The 18,234-nt window shown below is 33.5% G+C and overlaps 2 protein-coding genes across 7 annotated transcripts in view; one reads left to right on the top strand and one right to left on the bottom strand.

The window, feature by feature from the left end:
• LOC144850801 (uncharacterized) overlaps nt 1–14,326 on the top strand; it is a 162,783-nt gene extending 148,457 nt beyond the window's left edge. For 4 of the 5 annotated variants that reach the window (XM_078708248.1, XM_078708247.1, XM_078708245.1 and 1 more), the window contains 10 exons: nt 87–268; nt 2,086–2,300; nt 3,877–3,962; nt 6,351–7,063; nt 7,273–7,488; nt 8,621–8,746; nt 9,210–9,638; nt 10,150–10,362; nt 10,635–10,738; nt 11,146–14,326. In XM_078708248.1, coding sequence (XP_078564374.1) covers nt 87–268; nt 2,086–2,300; nt 3,877–3,962; nt 6,351–7,063; nt 7,273–7,488; nt 8,621–8,746; nt 9,210–9,638; nt 10,150–10,362; nt 10,635–10,738; nt 11,146–11,253 — 2,392 coding nt within the window. In that variant the 3' untranslated portion in view covers nt 11,254–14,326. The remainder of the gene's footprint in view (nt 1–86; nt 269–2,085; nt 2,301–3,876; nt 3,963–6,350; nt 7,064–7,272; nt 7,489–8,620; nt 8,747–9,209; nt 9,639–10,149; nt 10,363–10,634; nt 10,739–11,145) is intronic. The other variant, XM_078708246.1, reaches the window with a different exon arrangement.
• Nucleotides 14,327–15,178: 852 nt separating this feature from the next.
• LOC144850870 (DNA replication complex GINS protein PSF2-like) lies at nt 15,179–18,212 on the bottom strand. Of its 2 annotated transcripts, none has more exons than XM_078708363.1 (5): nt 18,110–18,212; nt 17,446–17,681; nt 16,881–16,980; nt 16,324–16,450; nt 15,179–15,711 (listed from the first exon to the last, which is right to left on the bottom strand). In XM_078708363.1, exons 2-5 carry the CDS (start codon nt 17,648–17,650, stop codon nt 15,607–15,609), a joined length of 537 nt encoding a protein of 178 aa, XP_078564489.1. In that variant the 5' UTR covers nt 17,651–17,681; nt 18,110–18,212; the 3' UTR covers nt 15,179–15,606. The 2 variants fall into 2 exon arrangements, with proteins under 2 accessions (XP_078564489.1, XP_078564488.1); XM_078708362.1 differs by lacking the exon at nt 18,110–18,212 and adding an exon at nt 18,028–18,102.
• Between the last annotated feature and the right edge of the window lie 22 nt (nt 18,213–18,234).

Here is an 18,234-nt window from a genome sequence, read left to right as displayed (position 1 = left end):
GGTTTCTTTTCTAATATAAAAAGATGTAAAAATATAAGATCTTATACTGTATGAATTACAAACTGCTTATTTCAAATTTTTAACAGAGAAAAAATGATATTGGAACATAGGGAGAGAGAGAAACTTGCAGAGGATGCAAGACGAGGGGAGCGTGAAAAGGAACGCGAGAGAGATGAACGAGAATCAGAGAGGATTCGATCAGCAGCTGCTCATGACCGGCATAGACCGCGCTCAAGAGATGAAGACCGACATTACCATTCCTCAAAAGGTGAAATTAATTCTATGTTCACAACGTATTGTACTAATTCAATTAGCAGGCACAATTTTGCCCAGTGGTATACTAAAAATAAATAAATTAATTAAGAAACGATAAAGATGTGGAAATCTGCGAGGACGAGAAAAAGCCATCCCAACCAAGATTTGAACCCGGAACCTTCTGCATGATATGCAGATCATTAGACCACTTGTTCAAATTCGCTTGGATAGCGGCTCTTTAACATCATCTCCATGGTATGATGAATCAACACTTGTTCTCACATACTTCAGTTGCTAGAAAATGGGCATTCATATTTTTAATTCACATTATTGTGATTCTAACAGTGTTACGACTGTTTTTAACCAAATGTTTATTTCATCCTAAAAACATACAACATAACACAAAAATTGTTTTTTGTATGCTGGAATTTTAAAATATATCACAGAAAAATATCATATTTTTAATTTACACTGATTAATATTACAATATTATTTACGTTAGCATAACTGATATTGATAATCAAAAGGTTTATCATGAGGTTTAATTGCGAATATACAGCATCCATTTCACCAAGAAATGTCTGGCTATTGTCAGATTTCAGTACATATTTTATATTCTCCCTACTGTACAGTTTCTTCTTTGTCTCTTTTAATTTAATATTGTATTCTGTAATATCCACGCCTATTAGAAGTATCTAGTATAAATAGCATTATCATCTTATCCAAAGTCTCAGAGTATAAATAGCATTGTCACCTCCATTAGCCATCACTTGGGAGAGATATTGTTCTTAACATGCTTCCTAAATTATGAAATTTCATCCAAACGATGTTATAATTATACTCTTTAATTGTATAAATGGTGAATGTTGATAACTTGATTATTTAATTGTAGGTTTCGTTTCAAGATAACCTATGTCTGTGATGTGTCATATTACAAGATTGGATATGCATCAGAAATTATACTTTTCGGGTTATTAGTGAGGTTAAAGGTTCTGCTAATATGAATGATGATTTATAAATGAAACTTAAATCTATTCACCATGCCATTTGTGAGCCAATTTTAATGAAACTTTCACCTCCAATAATGTTGTTCTCTTGCTCATAATCTAGTTTAATTAGTATAGAGATTGTATTCTGGTGGTACTAACTAGCTCATAATCTGGTTAGTAGTACCAATAGATTGTTCCTTTTGGTACTAACTAGCTCATAATCTGGTTAATAGTACCAATAGGTTGTTTCTCTTCATACTTACCAGACCTTGACTGGTTTTGTAGCAGAGAATAATGTTCCTCTTCTTACTAACTAGCTCATGATCTGGTATAGTACCAACAGGCTGTTCTTCTTGATACTTACCATACCAGATCTAGACTGGTTTAGTACAAAGAGGTCATAATCTTGTTAGTATGCCTACCAATACTTTAGGTTGCAGCTCATAATCTGGACTGGTTATTACCAAGCATTATTGTTTCTTCAGTACCAAAACCAGACTATGAGCTACTAAATGATTCAGTTAATTAATTAGTGTGCAACTAGAGATGACCATATTATAATATGTTATGCCAACTCAGACAGACTCATACGACGAGGCCTGAAGAAATGTCTTGATGCGTCGAATCCCAATATGACAAGTTGCCTTTAGATAGACCAGTCGTAGTTTTCAAGTAGAACTTCTCCACCGAAGAGTCCGCTCGTCAGGCCTAGTCATACAACGCTGTCTGAGTTGGCCTTTACTCACATCTGTATTTATTTGGTTTGGTAATTGCTACGGTTCAGTTGGTTTATTGCTAATAATATATTTCAATAACTTATTTTGTGTTTTTTGCAATACAGAGCCGCCACCAGCTCATCTTAAAGAATCTCATTCTAACCATCACAATCACCATCGTGTTTCGCATCACAACTCGGACATGAATGTGCACATGGCGCACCAACATCACAGAATCAAAGAAGAGAAGTGGTCGAGTAAACCAACTGATTACAGGAAAGAGGTCACTGAAGGTCATAGCGTATCACCACATTATAGGAATTCAATTATGTCGCAAGAAGTAAGTTAAACGACAAGGGTGGACTTTTCGATTGGAAACACCTCAGGTAGAGGTAAAACTCAGCCTTCAGTCTAGTACTGTGTAGATAAACTGGCTGCTCGTATCTATAGTATTATACTGAAACCCATCTTAACTATCATCAATCATCATTTTAATTAAAAATATAAAACAATCTTATTCCTCCACTTGAGTAATTAGTATTATATGGGCAAGGCCGTTTAGTACATAAAACTTGCATCACAATTCTGGATATATATTCTTTCACCTACTTAATTTAAAACACTTTTAACGTTATTCATGTTTTTTTGTTTTATTCGTTTTACCTTTGCAACATTGACAAAATTGACGTGTAGATGTAGTAGACACTATAACAGCCATATCCCAATACACTTCACCCGCAGATAAAGGCTCAACTAATTTCCTTTCTAAACAGATGGTGAATGATCCTTGTCACCCTTGACTGATGAGCGCCTACCCTTACACTAGGACCTTCTTCTCATAAAAGCAATTTCATTTTTGTTAGAATAATGTATTTTTTACGTATATACAGTCAAAACTGGAATCTGTCCAACAACCAAAATTGTCTTAAGGTAGCAAATTAACACTATTTTAAGATTATTCAGGTTTTACAGTGTACAATTAGTCGCCCTATGTAGGCTATTTCGTATCATTTTCTCCCATTTCAATGACCAGTTTTTTGTAAAATAAAATTAATTTTTGTGCCAAGCGGTAGGCCTAAATATTGCATGGCCTAGCCTTGGACATTGATTCATAATGGACATGGCTTGGAAGTATGAAGTAATTCAATAAAAATCTACTCTGAAACAGTAGATGTGTAATAAATAAATGTTGTTGTATTCGTTGAATGGGGTGGATATTGTCATTTGTTGAAACATGCTCATCATTCAATTCATAGACATTAATTATTTTGTATACTGGACTATAGTATTAGTAATTAAATCATATCAATTATAGCATAAGAATTGCAACAGAAACTTTCAATATTCTTAAAGTTAAAAAAAAAATAATAAAAATAAAATTATTTTAAATATCACATAAAAGTTAGCTTGATTTGTTAAAATTATGAATGTGGAAACATTTAATATGTTTATCAATAACATTCTGAAGGTTAGTATGACCAGAGGCAGAAAAAGCATGGAGCTAAACACAGTTCTCGCAAACCAGTCAAAATTTATAGTAGGATTCCCATTTTTTCCCCTTTTTGGTGTAGCTCCAGATTGGAAACCTTGAGCCGTATGTATTTAATCCCTACCTAGCACATGAGTCATGGAAGATGTCAGTACGTGTTTCTTATACAATTAACTATAAACAGAATTATGTACAGAAGTCAACATATTTGTAGTATCAAATATTAATTTCACAATAACTGATAGAATGTCTTTGTGAAATATTGTGGCAGGTGTCAATTGAGTACAGTACTAGCACGATGTCCACTTAAAAACAATGTCCACTAAAAAACAATAACAAGATTTACATTTTTTTACGGTTATAAGCTAGAGATTATATTTTTTTATAACATGCCAATTCTCAATAATGTTTTCTTTTTATTTTTCAGTCTTCTTCAAAAAGTGAACATCGTAATTCTGAAGAAAGGACAATGCGTGAGCATCTGCTACGACAAGAACGACATATGGCAAAAAGGTATGCACAGGAATACTTGTTATAGTAGTATGCTGGCTAACAGCACTGAAGCTGAGTGATATTCCAGTTACCTGGTTCGAATCCTAAAGCAATACTAGGATTATATCTGATGTTTGGATATGTGCTAAAATACAGTGGAGCTGTAGGATTAGTGGTTAACGTGCTTGCCTTCCAATCCTAAGGTCCAAAGTTCAATCATGACCTAGTGCCAGAATTTTTACTCGTTCAACTCCACTCCCTAAGCCTCAAATGAGACTGTATACACCCTGTAATTGGCAAGTTAGTTGCTGTTCGATGCGTATGAAAAACTTCAATATTCTGGAAATTAATCAAGCAATCTTTGTGTGATTTCTTTCCAAGTATATAAACCTAACGTACTCATAGACCTTTACTCATATAGCTATACAATCTATTATTTTTTACTACTGTCTTCCTTCAAGTTTGGTAATCATTTCTTATCACCCAACACCCATACCAGATCACAACCCACAGCAACTAGGACCGAAGTCTATTATTGAAATAAAAGATTTTATTTGTACGAATCTGTCGACACGCGATTTAAGTGTCCAAATTGAAAGTCACAGCACGCGGAGAGCAGTAGGTCTGGAAGGGTTAACGATAGTTTTCCTGTGTGAACCTGTTTGGAACAGATGCAATGAATCAGATAGCGTCCAGGGGACAATTTTCAACATTAGACCACTATCGACAATTTGTCCACACATGGTCAAATGCCAAGGGTATTTAAATAGCTATAAGTAGCAAAATATTCGATAAAACTAGCAACAGTTCTTGTAAAAACTATCACAAACTACATAGCACTTAATAAAAACAACTTCTTAAAAAGTTATCAAGCTGTCTGATGAATCGGAAAACTACTGTTCAGCTTTTCATTGATTTTTTTCCGATTAGGTTATAGCCAAATGAAATAAACATTCTAGTATTAAATCCTTATCAATTAAAAAATCATAAGATACACCAAATATTCACACACTTTTGTAAATATCATATCCTCTATATATTTTTGATATATTTAAAACTCTAAGATTTGGCAGCCCATTCATTTCTCTAGACTAGATGTTACACTTTTAGAACACATTCACCGCTGCAGTGTCATCCATTCCGTCATTTTTGTCCTTCTTTTGAAATCTTCCCTGCTGGAAAATAAATTTTGAGCAAATATTTTCTGATAATTTTTTGAGAATATAAGTTATTTCAATTTGTTTTTAACCTAAAATTCTTTGTCCTTTGCTCTTTTGTTTTTTAAATATGAAGACTGCATTATGAAAAAATAAAGTCAATTGACATTTCTATATAAATGTACAGTAAAGTAATCATAAACATAGTCAAATGAGGTATAGTAATCATACAATATGTGATATTAATGATCTCGGTGTCGCTCTACCGGGAACATCATAATATAAAAACATTAACTAGGGTAATTGGTTACCTAATATGTAACATAGGGAACATTAACGGTTATAGAATGATGAGAAATGAAGATCAGAACTACAAAAGTGCAACATATCCTATGAACTATAACTGTAGATCAAATGAGTGGTTTTTTTTATATATTATGAAAGCAGTGTTAGTTAGTACTCACGTAATTATCAACCTTGAAAGTTGTCAAGATATTTATGATAATGTCAAAAGCAATATTTATAAATATCAGATAAGTTACTAATTTAGAAATAATTTGATTTAGACCACTGAATATGATTAATATGAAGATTTATTTTGTCTTTATATTAAAGATGTATTGTCCCTTGAAACACAAAAAATGAAAAAAAAAAATTCTAAATTTAAATTGGCCATATCAAAGTAATATTAAAGGTATTCACTTGAGGTCGAAAATTCGAGCCGAAAAAAACAAGTTTACGTAATTAACAGGTAAATTAATTTGATTACATTTCGTCTGGAAAATCATCACAAGCGAAAGTAAACAAAGATTTCAAACCAGGAGTATGCATTATACATGATGCTAATTAGGATTGTTTACAACTCGTCGCGGTTGAGAAGGTGTTTTCACACAGATCGCGAGGAAATTTTATGATTATGCATACAGAGTAGCCAAACAAGCGCGTTGCATTATGAGATATGTTTTGATCGAAAACTTTGACTGGAAGTCAAAGTTATTTTTTGAACAAAAAAATGTCTGTATTTCGGTTAAATAATTGTTTTTTTTACTAATTTTTGGTGAAAGTTAATAACTATTATGATACTTCAAAATGACCCACTTTTTTTCGAAATTAAAAAAAAAATTTTTTTTTGGAATTGGTCAAAGGGACAATACATCTTTAACGTTTTTATAATTCTACAAATCAATCAAAAGGGAACAACATTTATTTGTGTATTACGGTAATATGAGAACATGTTTTTTTAATCTTGTAGGCTTGAAAGAGAACGCGAACGTGAACGTGAAAGAGAAAAAAGTAATTCAGAACATATGCGAAAGGTTCTTAGAGTTGATATACCAAGCTCTAAGCCACCACCTCTGATATCACCTAGCAAATCGAACCAGGAAGAACTTTTACGACAAAAATTATACGATCGTAGGACTGTAAATCATCTGCATCAGGTGGCTAATCAATATGAATATGACAGGTTACCGCCAAACAGCATTGAACCAACCACACTTTCAAATAAACGTGTGCAAAATAACCATGATAGTTTATCACGTAGCCCTCACTTGCACAACTCGGATTCTGATAGAACCAGCGCACCAGCTGATAAAGTAAGGCATTCTTATAAACCAGAGCGACCGAACGCTACAGACTACCCATATGATTACCGTAAACAAAGAAACAATGAATTTGTACCACAGCCTGTTAATAATTTCACGCGTTCGTGGATGATACCTGAAAATAATGTTTTAAGTAAATTAGATTTGGAAGAAAAGAAACGGCAAAAGTCGAGACAAATTGGAATTTATTTTACAAGTGACAGTGAATCAGATAGTGAGGAAGATGTGGAGGAAAAGAAGGAACGATACCGAATGAAAATGGAAAAAATATCTACCAAGTCGTGCTTTCCGTTGGATAGGTCAAAAGACAAAATGAATTTATTTTCAACGGTTGGACTTGTAACACAAAGAAAGAAAGAAGGTACTGTATACAGTGCATTATATACATTTATTTGAAGAGTAGAATAGGATTTTGCAAATAAATAGTAAGGATGCATATATTAAACTTTTAAGAGTATGGAGATAAAAGGGTTATGGAGATAAAGTTGAAAATAAAAATATGTAGTTCACAATGACCTAGTTTTCTTGTTCATGCGATTTTGGGACATTTTTATACTATTCTATTTTTAGCACTTAAATCACAAAAACGCTTAAAAAGACGGATAATGCTACAAGAAGATTGCCTACCACCAGCAAAATCTCTTAAAATGGAAGAGCCAAAAGGAGAGTTGCCATCTCCACTACCGATCACGACATCTGAATTTGAATGTCAACCAGACTACAGGAGCAAATGTCACTTCTTTGGTGGTTTGTCGCTAGAAGTAGTTGTACCTGAAAGAAGGAAAGGTTAGTTTGTGGTTATTGGTTATTATTCTATTCTGGATCACACCTGACAGTTGGATGGTTAGAAAAAAATGTTCCTTGTGATAAGTTTCTCTCCATAGTCTATGCTAGGAAACTTTAGTTTAGTTCCCAAATGTTTGCTGTGTGACCAGTGGTCAAACTTCTACAAACTTAGCATAAATTTGGCCACGCACCTTTCAGACAAACTGATTTGCCGAACAGCCTTTGTAGGCCTGTGATCCTGCAGATGAACAAAATAGTAGACAGCAACAAAACACAGTGGCAAACCAAAACGTTGGTAATGTCTGCTAGGTGTAGACTTAACAAAGTGTGTAGCTGCTACCCTGAAAAAACAACAGTTGGTATCAATAGTGTAGGTATACATCCAACATGTATTCCAGGAAGCGTAAACAAAATGAAGACACTTGTCCTTGAATTACTGGGATAGAGTGACACGTTTCTCTCGTTTTCCTCTGCCTTGATTTTCACACAATTTCCATTTGTTTTCATTTATCTTTGGTCAAAAGACAATGTGAATAGTAATATTTTTAGAAAGAATTCTACTGACCTATTAATTAGCATGGAATACCAATGTAAAACAACTTCTAAAATATATATACATATTTCAATAAATGCGCTGTATGGATTATTATTTAATGATTGTTTTTTGTAATACTGTACATAAAAGGCAAATATTAATGTAGCACAATGTGGTATTATTGAGGTTATGCAGAAAGGGTGTGGTGAAATGTCAATCATCTGTCATCCGCATACATCATCGACATTTGATTCAACACCACAAGGGAGTTTATTCGTGATCTTGTTGACGTATCATTACAACTGCGCGTCCTTTCAAATCGTGTCCACTTGCATTCTATCATTCTTAATTTCGTATTGTCTTCAGCTAGGGTATTTCTTCTTAACAACGTTTTTATTGTATTGCAGTAAATCTTATATAATTTATATTCTATTGTCATGTATAGTATTAGTACATGATTATGATTGAATGTACAGTTATAATTTTATATATTTTCTGCTTTATAATTTTATATAAAAAGATAGCATGTTCATTATAAATTTACTTTAAAAAAGAATTTTAAAAAAAGTTCTAGATTTGTATTTTTATTTTTTTTAGCAATGGATAAAGAACAAGCGATAATTTTAGCATACAGGGCCAAGAGAAGAGAAAATGAACTAAAGGCGAAGGAACAGAATAATAATGTAGATGTTTCTCAAAAGAAAACCGATCAGAATATTACAGGTATTAATATTTATTTTCCCAACTGACTTGCTCGACAGTCTTGTTGAATATAAACAAATTAAATATAATGTACGTTTATAAATTCCCAATTCTAACATTATTTGTAGTATTACTGTTGATATTGCCTTGATAACCATCCACATAATTAGGGAACACATACAACCTTACCGATAGAAAATAAGGTATTAGGTGCATGGTTTACTTTAGCAATAGGAAACAATGAATATCACAAATGGTCTACTGTGCCGATAGCACTACACCAAATATTGACTATATGCACAGTTTCTATAGTAGGTAATCTATTCCAGCTTTCCATGGCTTACATCAACACACATTATCTGCAGTGTAGCTGTTCGTATTTCCTGTATCTCGTATCCAGGTTTGGGAGTTTGTCAATGTTGCTGTTGTCAGTACTTACTTTTCCACAGACCTCATCATTGTATTTTTTAAATATTTTTTTCAGTAGCAGCTGATGCTACACAACCAGTGCAATCAAACAAACATGAATGTGAAAGTGACGGACCCACTTCAAGTCCACCTCATTCCACAGCAAGTCCAGTTTTATCAAACCCCAGCCCTCTTCTACAAATAGCGCCACCAAGAGATAACAAAGATGACAATGGTTTAAGCAATCAATACCAACATGGCAAAATGTTGCACGATAAAATTATTCCTTCTATGCGACACAAATCGAACAATATCATGCGAGACATTAAGAAAGAACAGTATGATCCTGAGCCTAGGGCGACGTTAAAGTATGGTCCAGATATGTTTAGACACTCGCCCTCAATTTCATCAACAAAACCAAAGACTTTGGCCGAACAATTTGTGCAAGAATTTCACCAATCTGTATTAAGGACAACCCAGGAGTCACTTGCTAATCAAAAGTCAGGTAAATAATAATTCAAACAAATATCAAAATAATTGAATAGTAGATGTATAACTGTAATGGAGGTTTCTGAGGGTCAGAGTTCAAAGTGGAAATATATCTACTACTAAATACAAAACATTCATTTACTTCCTTTAAAAGCTTGGATGTACATCATAGGCCTAAGCATACCCAGTCAAGTAGTCTAGACACTGTTCACGCCCTATAAAGTGACCCTGCTTAGGTCATATAGGAACTGACACTGCTCATCCTACACTTGAATTTTGCTGTTTAGTAATGAATTTTGTACAGTATTCCAATGATGCACTTGACCTAGAGAAAATTATATTAGCTGCAATTTTGTATGAAGTTGATTTATGTCTGATCTTTGATATCGATCCTTGTTGACCTGTTCAAATACACACACAATTAGGTTCCTTTATTGGCAAGGTTTAAGCAAAATGATTTTAGAATCCAGTAACTTCAATAAATGACCGTCTTTACACATTAAATATCTAAGTAACTCATTTTGCAGGCCAGAATTCGGTAGTTTATCATCCTAGAGCAGAGTCTCCGAAGACAAAAAGGCGGGAAACTGTGATCAACCTTTCTTCACAACAATCTGCGTCGTCTGCTGAAACAACGTTTAAAAAGGACCAGGAGCAAGAGTGCAGTAGAAGTGAGGATCCTGGCTTTAAATGGCCAGGGTTGGAAGTGCTGATGGAGGCCTACAGGAAACATGTGAATGGTAGGCCTACAGTATATCCTAAAGCCTAGTCTACACTGGCAAACATTTGGCATTGGCCAAGAAAAGTTTTCTAATGTTGACAAACTTTGGGAAACTTCAGCAAACTGCAAAAAATATGTTTTGCAAAAGTCTGCAGTTGGCAAATTTAGTTTTTAAACTTGATGATTTATTCATATAATATTAAACATAAGGAATACACAATATGTTTTACAAATGTAATCAATAAATATTATATATTATTTGAAACAATATGGTATGTTTACTTTTTTTAGAACACAATATGGAAAAAGCTGTTTTGCATGAACAGATTTCTAAATTACAAGCACAAAACTCGGAGCTAATTAAAATAGCAGGGCAAGTCCAATCTAAAAAACAGGTAAGGCAGATATAGCTACTTTTGCCACAAATATGAAACATTTTTTTGGATGCTGAACAAAATCCAATGTACATTCGTAACATTCAATTTTCCCTTTAATCCCATCTCTCGAAGCCGAGAAGAGATGCTAAGACAAATGTTTTATGTTTTAAATAATTAGAGATGCATGTTCCATAGAACCTGAACCCTGTCTGAGTTTTGTGACCTTTAATCCTAAGCTTTACACACTCAATGATTTTTATTATTGATGAAGTTTTTAAAATTGAGAGAAAGAATGAAAGAAAGAAAGAACTGCTCACAAACAGAATTCAGTCAGTTGCAGCTGACTGCGTAAAAGTATCTTTATCACATACAGTGCATTTTACATAAATCTGTGAATTTATCATGTTTAATTTTATTTTATGTAGGATGTCGAGGGAGAGCATCGAAGACTTGAAAGAGATCAGTATAGACAATTACAAGAGTTACACCAGTTGAAACGATCTACCAGGGAATGCGCAGACCCTCGCAGCTGAACTAATAAATATCAGTGATAATATTTTTATGGAATTGTGTTAAACTTGTTGTATGGACATACACATCTTTGTTGTCTGTAAATTGAGGAACTATATTTGATCACGCCAAGTTATAAAAATTAAATCTTGTTAATAAAAAAAAACTTAATATAAACATTGAGATAATAATTTAAATTATGACTGTGTTAAACTTTAATTTATCAATTTTTTATTCATGGACCAAATTGATAAATATTTTGACTACAGTATTTACATGGAATTATAAATACTCTAGGTCGAGGATAGGGAGGGATTGTGGGTATTACAACTGATTATTATGGGTCAAGATTGTGAATGCTTTCGCGTATGTTTCGTCTTTCATTTGTATTCATAAGTTTAAAAGAAGTTGCAACAAATTACACTGTAGTACTCTACACAGCATTTGGTAATTTATTTGTATAAGAGTTCGTTCCCAGTTTTTTATCCAGTGTGTGGTTTCGTTTTAGATGCAATTGAAGCTGTTAAGGCCAATAGTGTTATAAGTACACATCATTATAACAAGTTATATACACTATTATTTCTTATCTGGTATTGTACAGTTTAGTGTTTGAACAATCTATGTAAATCAGAAATATTGTGTAATGTTAATATTTATTTTTAACCCAAAGGGTATGAAAAAACCCCAATTTATATAACCTCAGGTAGTAAAGTGAGGACTGTATCATCATTATCATGATCACAATAATCATGATCACAAAAATCATGATCACACTAATCATGATCACACTAATCATGATCACACTCATCATGATCACACTAATCATGATCACACTAATCATGATCACACTAATCATGATCACACTCATCATGATCACACTAATCATGATCACATTAATTCTTTTATTTTTCTTCATGTTCTTCTCATGTTTTTTTGATCAATTGTAAATCTGAATCTTAAAAAATTCATTTGAGAAGTTCTACCATTTTATTTATTGTCTGCCCAGGCACAGACATATACCTTCCTCTTTTATACAGTTTAGTGAAACAATTTTAGGTAGAGAAGCTAGCTATGGACTGAATGAACTTTCAAGCTTTTGTGATTTATTGTTTGGTCTTACACCAGATTCTCTGTATTGTATTTCCACATATGTACAGTGCCATAATCAAATTCTGTAATACAATGTTAGGTTAGGGTTGTGGCATTTCACGTGTGACACTGTATTACAGAATTTGACTGAACACATTATAGATATAGTACTGAGAATTGACTAGATACTTATAGTTATTGGTCAACAACAATATTTTGGATTCCTGTTAATTCACTTAAATTTTAGGTTACAAGCTTGGAAACATAACCAGGCCTGATGAGTATATAATCTCATTCAAAATTATTTGGTTGTTTATCATCCCATTGGTGCATATTGTGTTGTCATTGAATGTCGTCAATTATTTTCGTAAGTGCCTGATACGCGCCCAACATTGAGCCCAACAATTTAAACTTTCCATGTGTTTATTCATTTTAAATTGACATGGTTCATATACAGTACCCCAAACGCCAAACTTAATTAACTCTACTTTTTGTAAATAATTAAATGTAATATTTGTTCTCTTTAAAAAAATATTTTCACAAATGTATGTATTTTGTTTTATACGTTGTGTGCTAAACAGAAGTGGAAATCTTTCTTAGTAAAACTTGTAGTTGGTACAATTCACTCAGGGCTCAATCAATTGAGGGAAAATATCTAATAAATATTATCTGCTTTATAAAGTGTGCTAAATGAATTTGTATAAATAACTATGTAATCAAGTTAAACTATATAAATTAAATCTGAATTAAATTATTCAAAAGGTGAATTAACGTTTATTCAGTCCTTAAGAAGTAGGTTTTAATACTCTTAAACAGGGTTAGATATTGTTGTGTAATTTTGTAAATATCACTTTTTAAAAAGTACTACGATTTCATCATTTTGTGTTTTAAAACCCCTGAGAAAATACCTCATTAATCAATCGGAATACTAAATATAAATAAAACATTTTAAATTTACAAAACGTATGTGTTGAAATATCAGCAAAACAGTACATTTTTGCAGACAAGTTTACCTTGTTCTCACAACTGGTACCAATATGGAATTTATTTTCTTTTGTTGATCAAAAGAATCTCTTGAAATTGTCCTATATCTAATACCAATTGATAACACGTCCTTGTTACAGTAGAATCCCTATTAAGTAGATACACTCAGGACCTAAGAAAGTGTCCCCTTAATAGGAGTGTCCCCTTAATAGGAGTGTCCCCTTAATAGGGGTTTCCCCTTAATAGGAGTGTCCCCTTAATAGGAGTGTCCTCTTAATAGGAATGTCCCCTTAATAGGAGTGTCCCCTTAATAGGAGTGTCCCCTTAATAGGTGTGTCCCCTTAATAGGTGTGTCCCCTTAATAGGTGTGTCCCCTTAATAGGAGTGTCCCCTTAATAGGGGTTTCCTCTTACTAGGAGGGGTTCTACTGTAATACCAATTATATAGTTAAATACATTGCAAAAGAAATTCAGTATTTATACTGTTATAACATGATTAACAGTTTTTTAAGAAAAATAATTTACAGTATCCCTTCCCTTTAAAAATAGCAATATAATAATTATGACCAATCAATGATTGTTATGACTGTTGACCAATCAGAAAAGGTTGCCGAGTCAAAATTTGAAGTATCTTCAGCTTTATATATGTTGTACAATTTAATATGAATATATTGATTAATTTATATTTATTTTAGGGAAGTTTAAGATGTTCCCCTTTTGTAAAATAGACATTGGCAATTTTTATTTTTCAGTTTAAAATTATTCTTGGTATTTAAAAAAGACTCAGTTCACGGAATTATATAAACATAAAAGTGCAGTTAATTTATCAATACTGATGTTCTTGGATTTAAGTCATTTTAGCTTAAAATTATTTTTCAATAGTACTTGAAAATAAGTTGTTCAGATATAAATTTTGTACAAATAATTTCCTTGAATTTGATGTAAATGTTGTATCTAATTTTTGTTTGTAAATGTGATCGTGTAGTGATAAATCGGTGTAATATCGCACTGTTTAGAATCTGTAGTTGAAAAACGGATAACGCCTTTTATTTTGTCCACTTGCCACTCGATTATGAGTGCTATCATGCTGTACAACTTTCATCCAACTTGTTGTAAAATTATGTTCAAAGTTGTGTTCACTTTTTTGCACAGCACTAAACGGGTGCTCACAATGGAATAAAAAGAATTGAAAATGTATGCTGTATCTAGTGACATTGTGTATATCATAGCACTTGTAACAAACATAGCCAGAATTGTATTGCTTACTAAAGGTTTCTATGACCCCTCTAGGACTCCAACTAGAGGAACTTGTCCTAGGGTGTATTTATCCAATGGAGTACTTGCCCTAGGGTGTAGTTCACCAATTGGGCACTTGCCCTAGGGTGTAGTTCACCAATTGGGCACTTGCCCTAGGGTGTAGTTGTCCAATGGAGTACTTGCCCTAGGGTGTAGTTCACCAATTGGGCACTTGCCCTAGGGTGTAGTTGTCCAATGGAGTACTTGCCCTAGGGTGTAGTTCACCAATTGGGCACTTGCCCTAGGGTGTAGTTGTCCAATGGAGTACTTGCCCTAGGGTGTAGTTTTCCAATGTGGTACTTGCCTTAGGGTGTAGATTTCTAAGTGGGTACTTGTCCAATTGGGTACTTGCCCTAGAGTGTAGTTTTCCAATGTGGTACTTGCTCTAGGGTGTACTTGTCTAAGGGGGTACTTGTCCAATTGGGTACTTGCCCTAGGGTGTAGATTGTCCTTTATTTAGCAATAAAACCAGAGTGCACCTTTCTAACTAGCTGCACCATTCATTCATTAAAAACTATTGTTGTACTGTACTTCAATAACATTTTTACTAACAATAATACAGTACTAATATAACAGACTTTAAATCGAAGACATTTATGCCACCAAAAACAATTTATTTGATAAAAATGATGCTTGATAAAACCCCACTTTCTACCCCACCTGCCATGGTGGGTTGGAAAAAGTTGTTTCTCCCTCTAAATCAAACAAATTATACAGTATTAGGAAAATATCCATTGTTCAGTGTCCACCTTGTTGGAAACGTGTACTGGTCAGTGTCCACCTTGTTTGCAACATGTACTGGTCAGTGTCCACATTGTTGGTATAAATGTGTACTGGTCAGTGTCCACATTGGTAATGCATACTGGTCAGTTTTCACATTGGTAATGTGTACTGGTCATTTTCCACCTTAGTAATATATATTGGTCAGTGTTCACATTGATGTGTACTGGTCAGTGTCCACCTTAGTAATATATACTGGTCAGTGTTCATATTGGTGATATGTACTGGTCAGTGTCCACCTTGTGTGTTGGCGAGCAACGTGTGCATGTGGTCAAGAGCTTGTGTAAGGAATGGTCTGATGGTGTTAATCTCCATAAGTGATAAATTGTCAAGCTGCCAATAAAGAAAATTGGTAATAATCCATGGCAGATACATATAATTTTTATTTTATTATTTATACAAATAATGTTTTGAATTGACAGTTGGACTGTTCCATTTAAGAAGGCAGCGCTTAGTTTAATAGAATATTATCCTCATTCAACAACTCAACAACTACAAAACAAAAACAAATTTTGAATGAATCCGCTGTTTCTCTCTTTAATCAATGTCAAAAGCTAGACGAAAGACTAGGGCATTAAAAAAAAAAGGCATCGCTCCGATTTTCACCGCAGAGTTAAAGTTATAGATGGCACTAGCCTCTAATGATTACAAATGGCAGACATGTAATAGAACCATTTAATAGAAATGTTATCATGGAGTGCAATAGAACTAATAATGAACGGTATATGACACAAGATTAACCAATCGAATATTGTGGGTAATACCTACACTAGCTTTTGTTTGCAGCTCTATTTTACCATGTAGTGTAGATGGAACTAATGTTTACAAATGGCAGACATGTAATAGAACCATTTAATAGAAATGTTATCATGGAGTGCAATATAACTAATATTGAACGGCATGTGATATGAGATTATCCAATCAAATATCGTGGGTAATACCTACACTAGCATGTGTTTGTTGCTCTGCTACAAATGTGTCAATACTGTGCCGTAACTTAGCTGCTCTCAGATCCCATACATCCTTCACAAGAGTATGAACTTCATCAGCATTGGGAATATCATCAGCCGCACTACAAAAAGTATGAAATAATGATAATTAAAGATGCATTGTCCTCCAAAAACACAACAAAATTAATTAAGATTAATAAATCAGATTTTGCAAAAAAAAATGTGTACACTTATAAAAAGACAAACAGTTAAATTAAAAAATAAAAAACCCATTGGCTGGCAGCCAATTTGACTATTTTTTAAATTTAAATTACAGTTTTTCAGGTAAATAATGTTTTTGTTCAAAGTGAATAACTATTATGGATGGAATATCAAAATGGCATATTCAGCAACAAAATTTGAAAACTTTTTTCAGTACAACAATAAATACAGTGACCAGAATTTATTTTGTCACTTTGATGAATTATAGGTGATCTTTGTGCGGTAATAATATTGTGTAACCAATTTGCATTTTCAAGTTAGCCATTAAATATTTTAATAAAATGGACATACTGAATAAGTAATATTTTAGTGATTTCCATATAATGTGGGTTTGGCATTGCTTGAAACACTGCAGAATCTTTTTCTTCTTGTTTATGTTGTTCAAGTTTTTCTACAAAGAAAACAATAAAATAAATATTAATTGATGTTTGTAGTATTAATGGTACTCAAGCCTGTAGCCTTTTTGCTGAAGTGCCCTTTTCCAACTGGGGACAAAAGTGAGAGTTATGGTAAATAGGCCTAACCATGGCACTGTACAATTAGACTCCAACAACTGGTAATGGAGGGCTTGTAGTATGAACATCATATATATATAAATTTACGTAAGGGCAAAATTCGGTAAATCGCGCATTATTTCTAGAATGTTTACTTGATAGTATATAAAGTTGGTTCGTACTTTCAGTACTGATTTTAACCACCTGATGGAATCCTGTTTACTAATTAAATTGAGTTAGATAATTAGTTATTGACAATTAAAACGAATTTAGGTTGAACGAATTGCCCCAAATAGGGGTGTTTTCTGATAGTGGTATACACTGTCTAATGGATGTCGGCGGTGGTCAGTTAGGACACCTACCTATGTCCATCCATTCTGGTGCTTGTATTCTACACTTTCTTCGTTGTTTTAGATTCATCGCCATCCACAGCGGTACATTAACAGGCAGACCAGGGTTAAACGGCCCGATTTCACCACTAATTAGGTACAGTTTATCATGTGAAAAATTAGGCACTACACTAATGAGTTCTTCTACAGCTTGGAACTCTACATCGGAGACATCCATGTCAGCTATTATTTATACTGGTAGTGGTAATCTACGTTTGATTCAAAATCAATTTTGAGAAAGAAAAACAGTAACACTAGTTAGGCTAGTATATATAGTATACACTCACTAAAATTATTATCTATTATTAGTTAAAATTAGGCCACTGCTAGGCTAAAAAAGCCCCCCGGTTTATACTAACATTCAACTAGTCTAACTAGGCCTAATGATGTAGGCCTAGCTAGTAGTACTAGGCTCTAGTAGCCCCTCTACTAGCCTAGCTAGAATTCTAGATAGATTAGTAGTTTGTATAGGCCTATATATGCCTAACCTAGCTAGCTAGAGTATAGAGGATAGTAGCAGCTAGGCGGACAGGCCTTATCCTCTATTACTCATACATTTACAGTACATCTTATCTAAAACAGTGCTATATATAAGCTAGATGATGAGTTGTTTCAAAAGCAAGAAATGTTTATTTACTCCGGTCGGATCCTTTTTATGTTTTCCTTTATTTTCTTTCAATTTCGCGGGGAATTTCTCTTCCGCATTTGCGCAGTATGAGCAATTAGTATAACCATTCCCATCATTCATTGCGGCTGCCCGGA

The sequence above is a fragment of the Antedon bifida genome, chromosome 8 (assembly GCF_963402885.1).
Source record: "Antedon bifida chromosome 8, ecAntBifi1.1, whole genome shotgun sequence".
Lineage (NCBI taxonomy): Eukaryota > Metazoa > Echinodermata > Crinoidea > Comatulida > Antedonidae > Antedon > Antedon bifida.
This window is presented reverse-complemented; position numbering and strand designations above follow the sequence as displayed.

Bases quoted from the DNA above. Each gene is read 5' to 3' on its own strand.
- LOC144850870 (XM_078708363.1), bottom strand. From the start codon at position 17,650: ATGGATGTCTCCGATGTAGAGTTCCAAGCTGTAGAAGAACTCATTAGT. The intron at 16,451-16,880 runs GTATGTCCATTT...TACTTTTTGTAG, and splicing joins ACTAAAATATTACTTATTCA to TGCGGCTGATGATATTCCCA. The intron at 15,712-16,323 runs GTAGGTATTACC...CTTTATTGGCAG, and splicing joins AGCAACAAACACATGCTAGT to CTTGACAATTTATCACTTAT.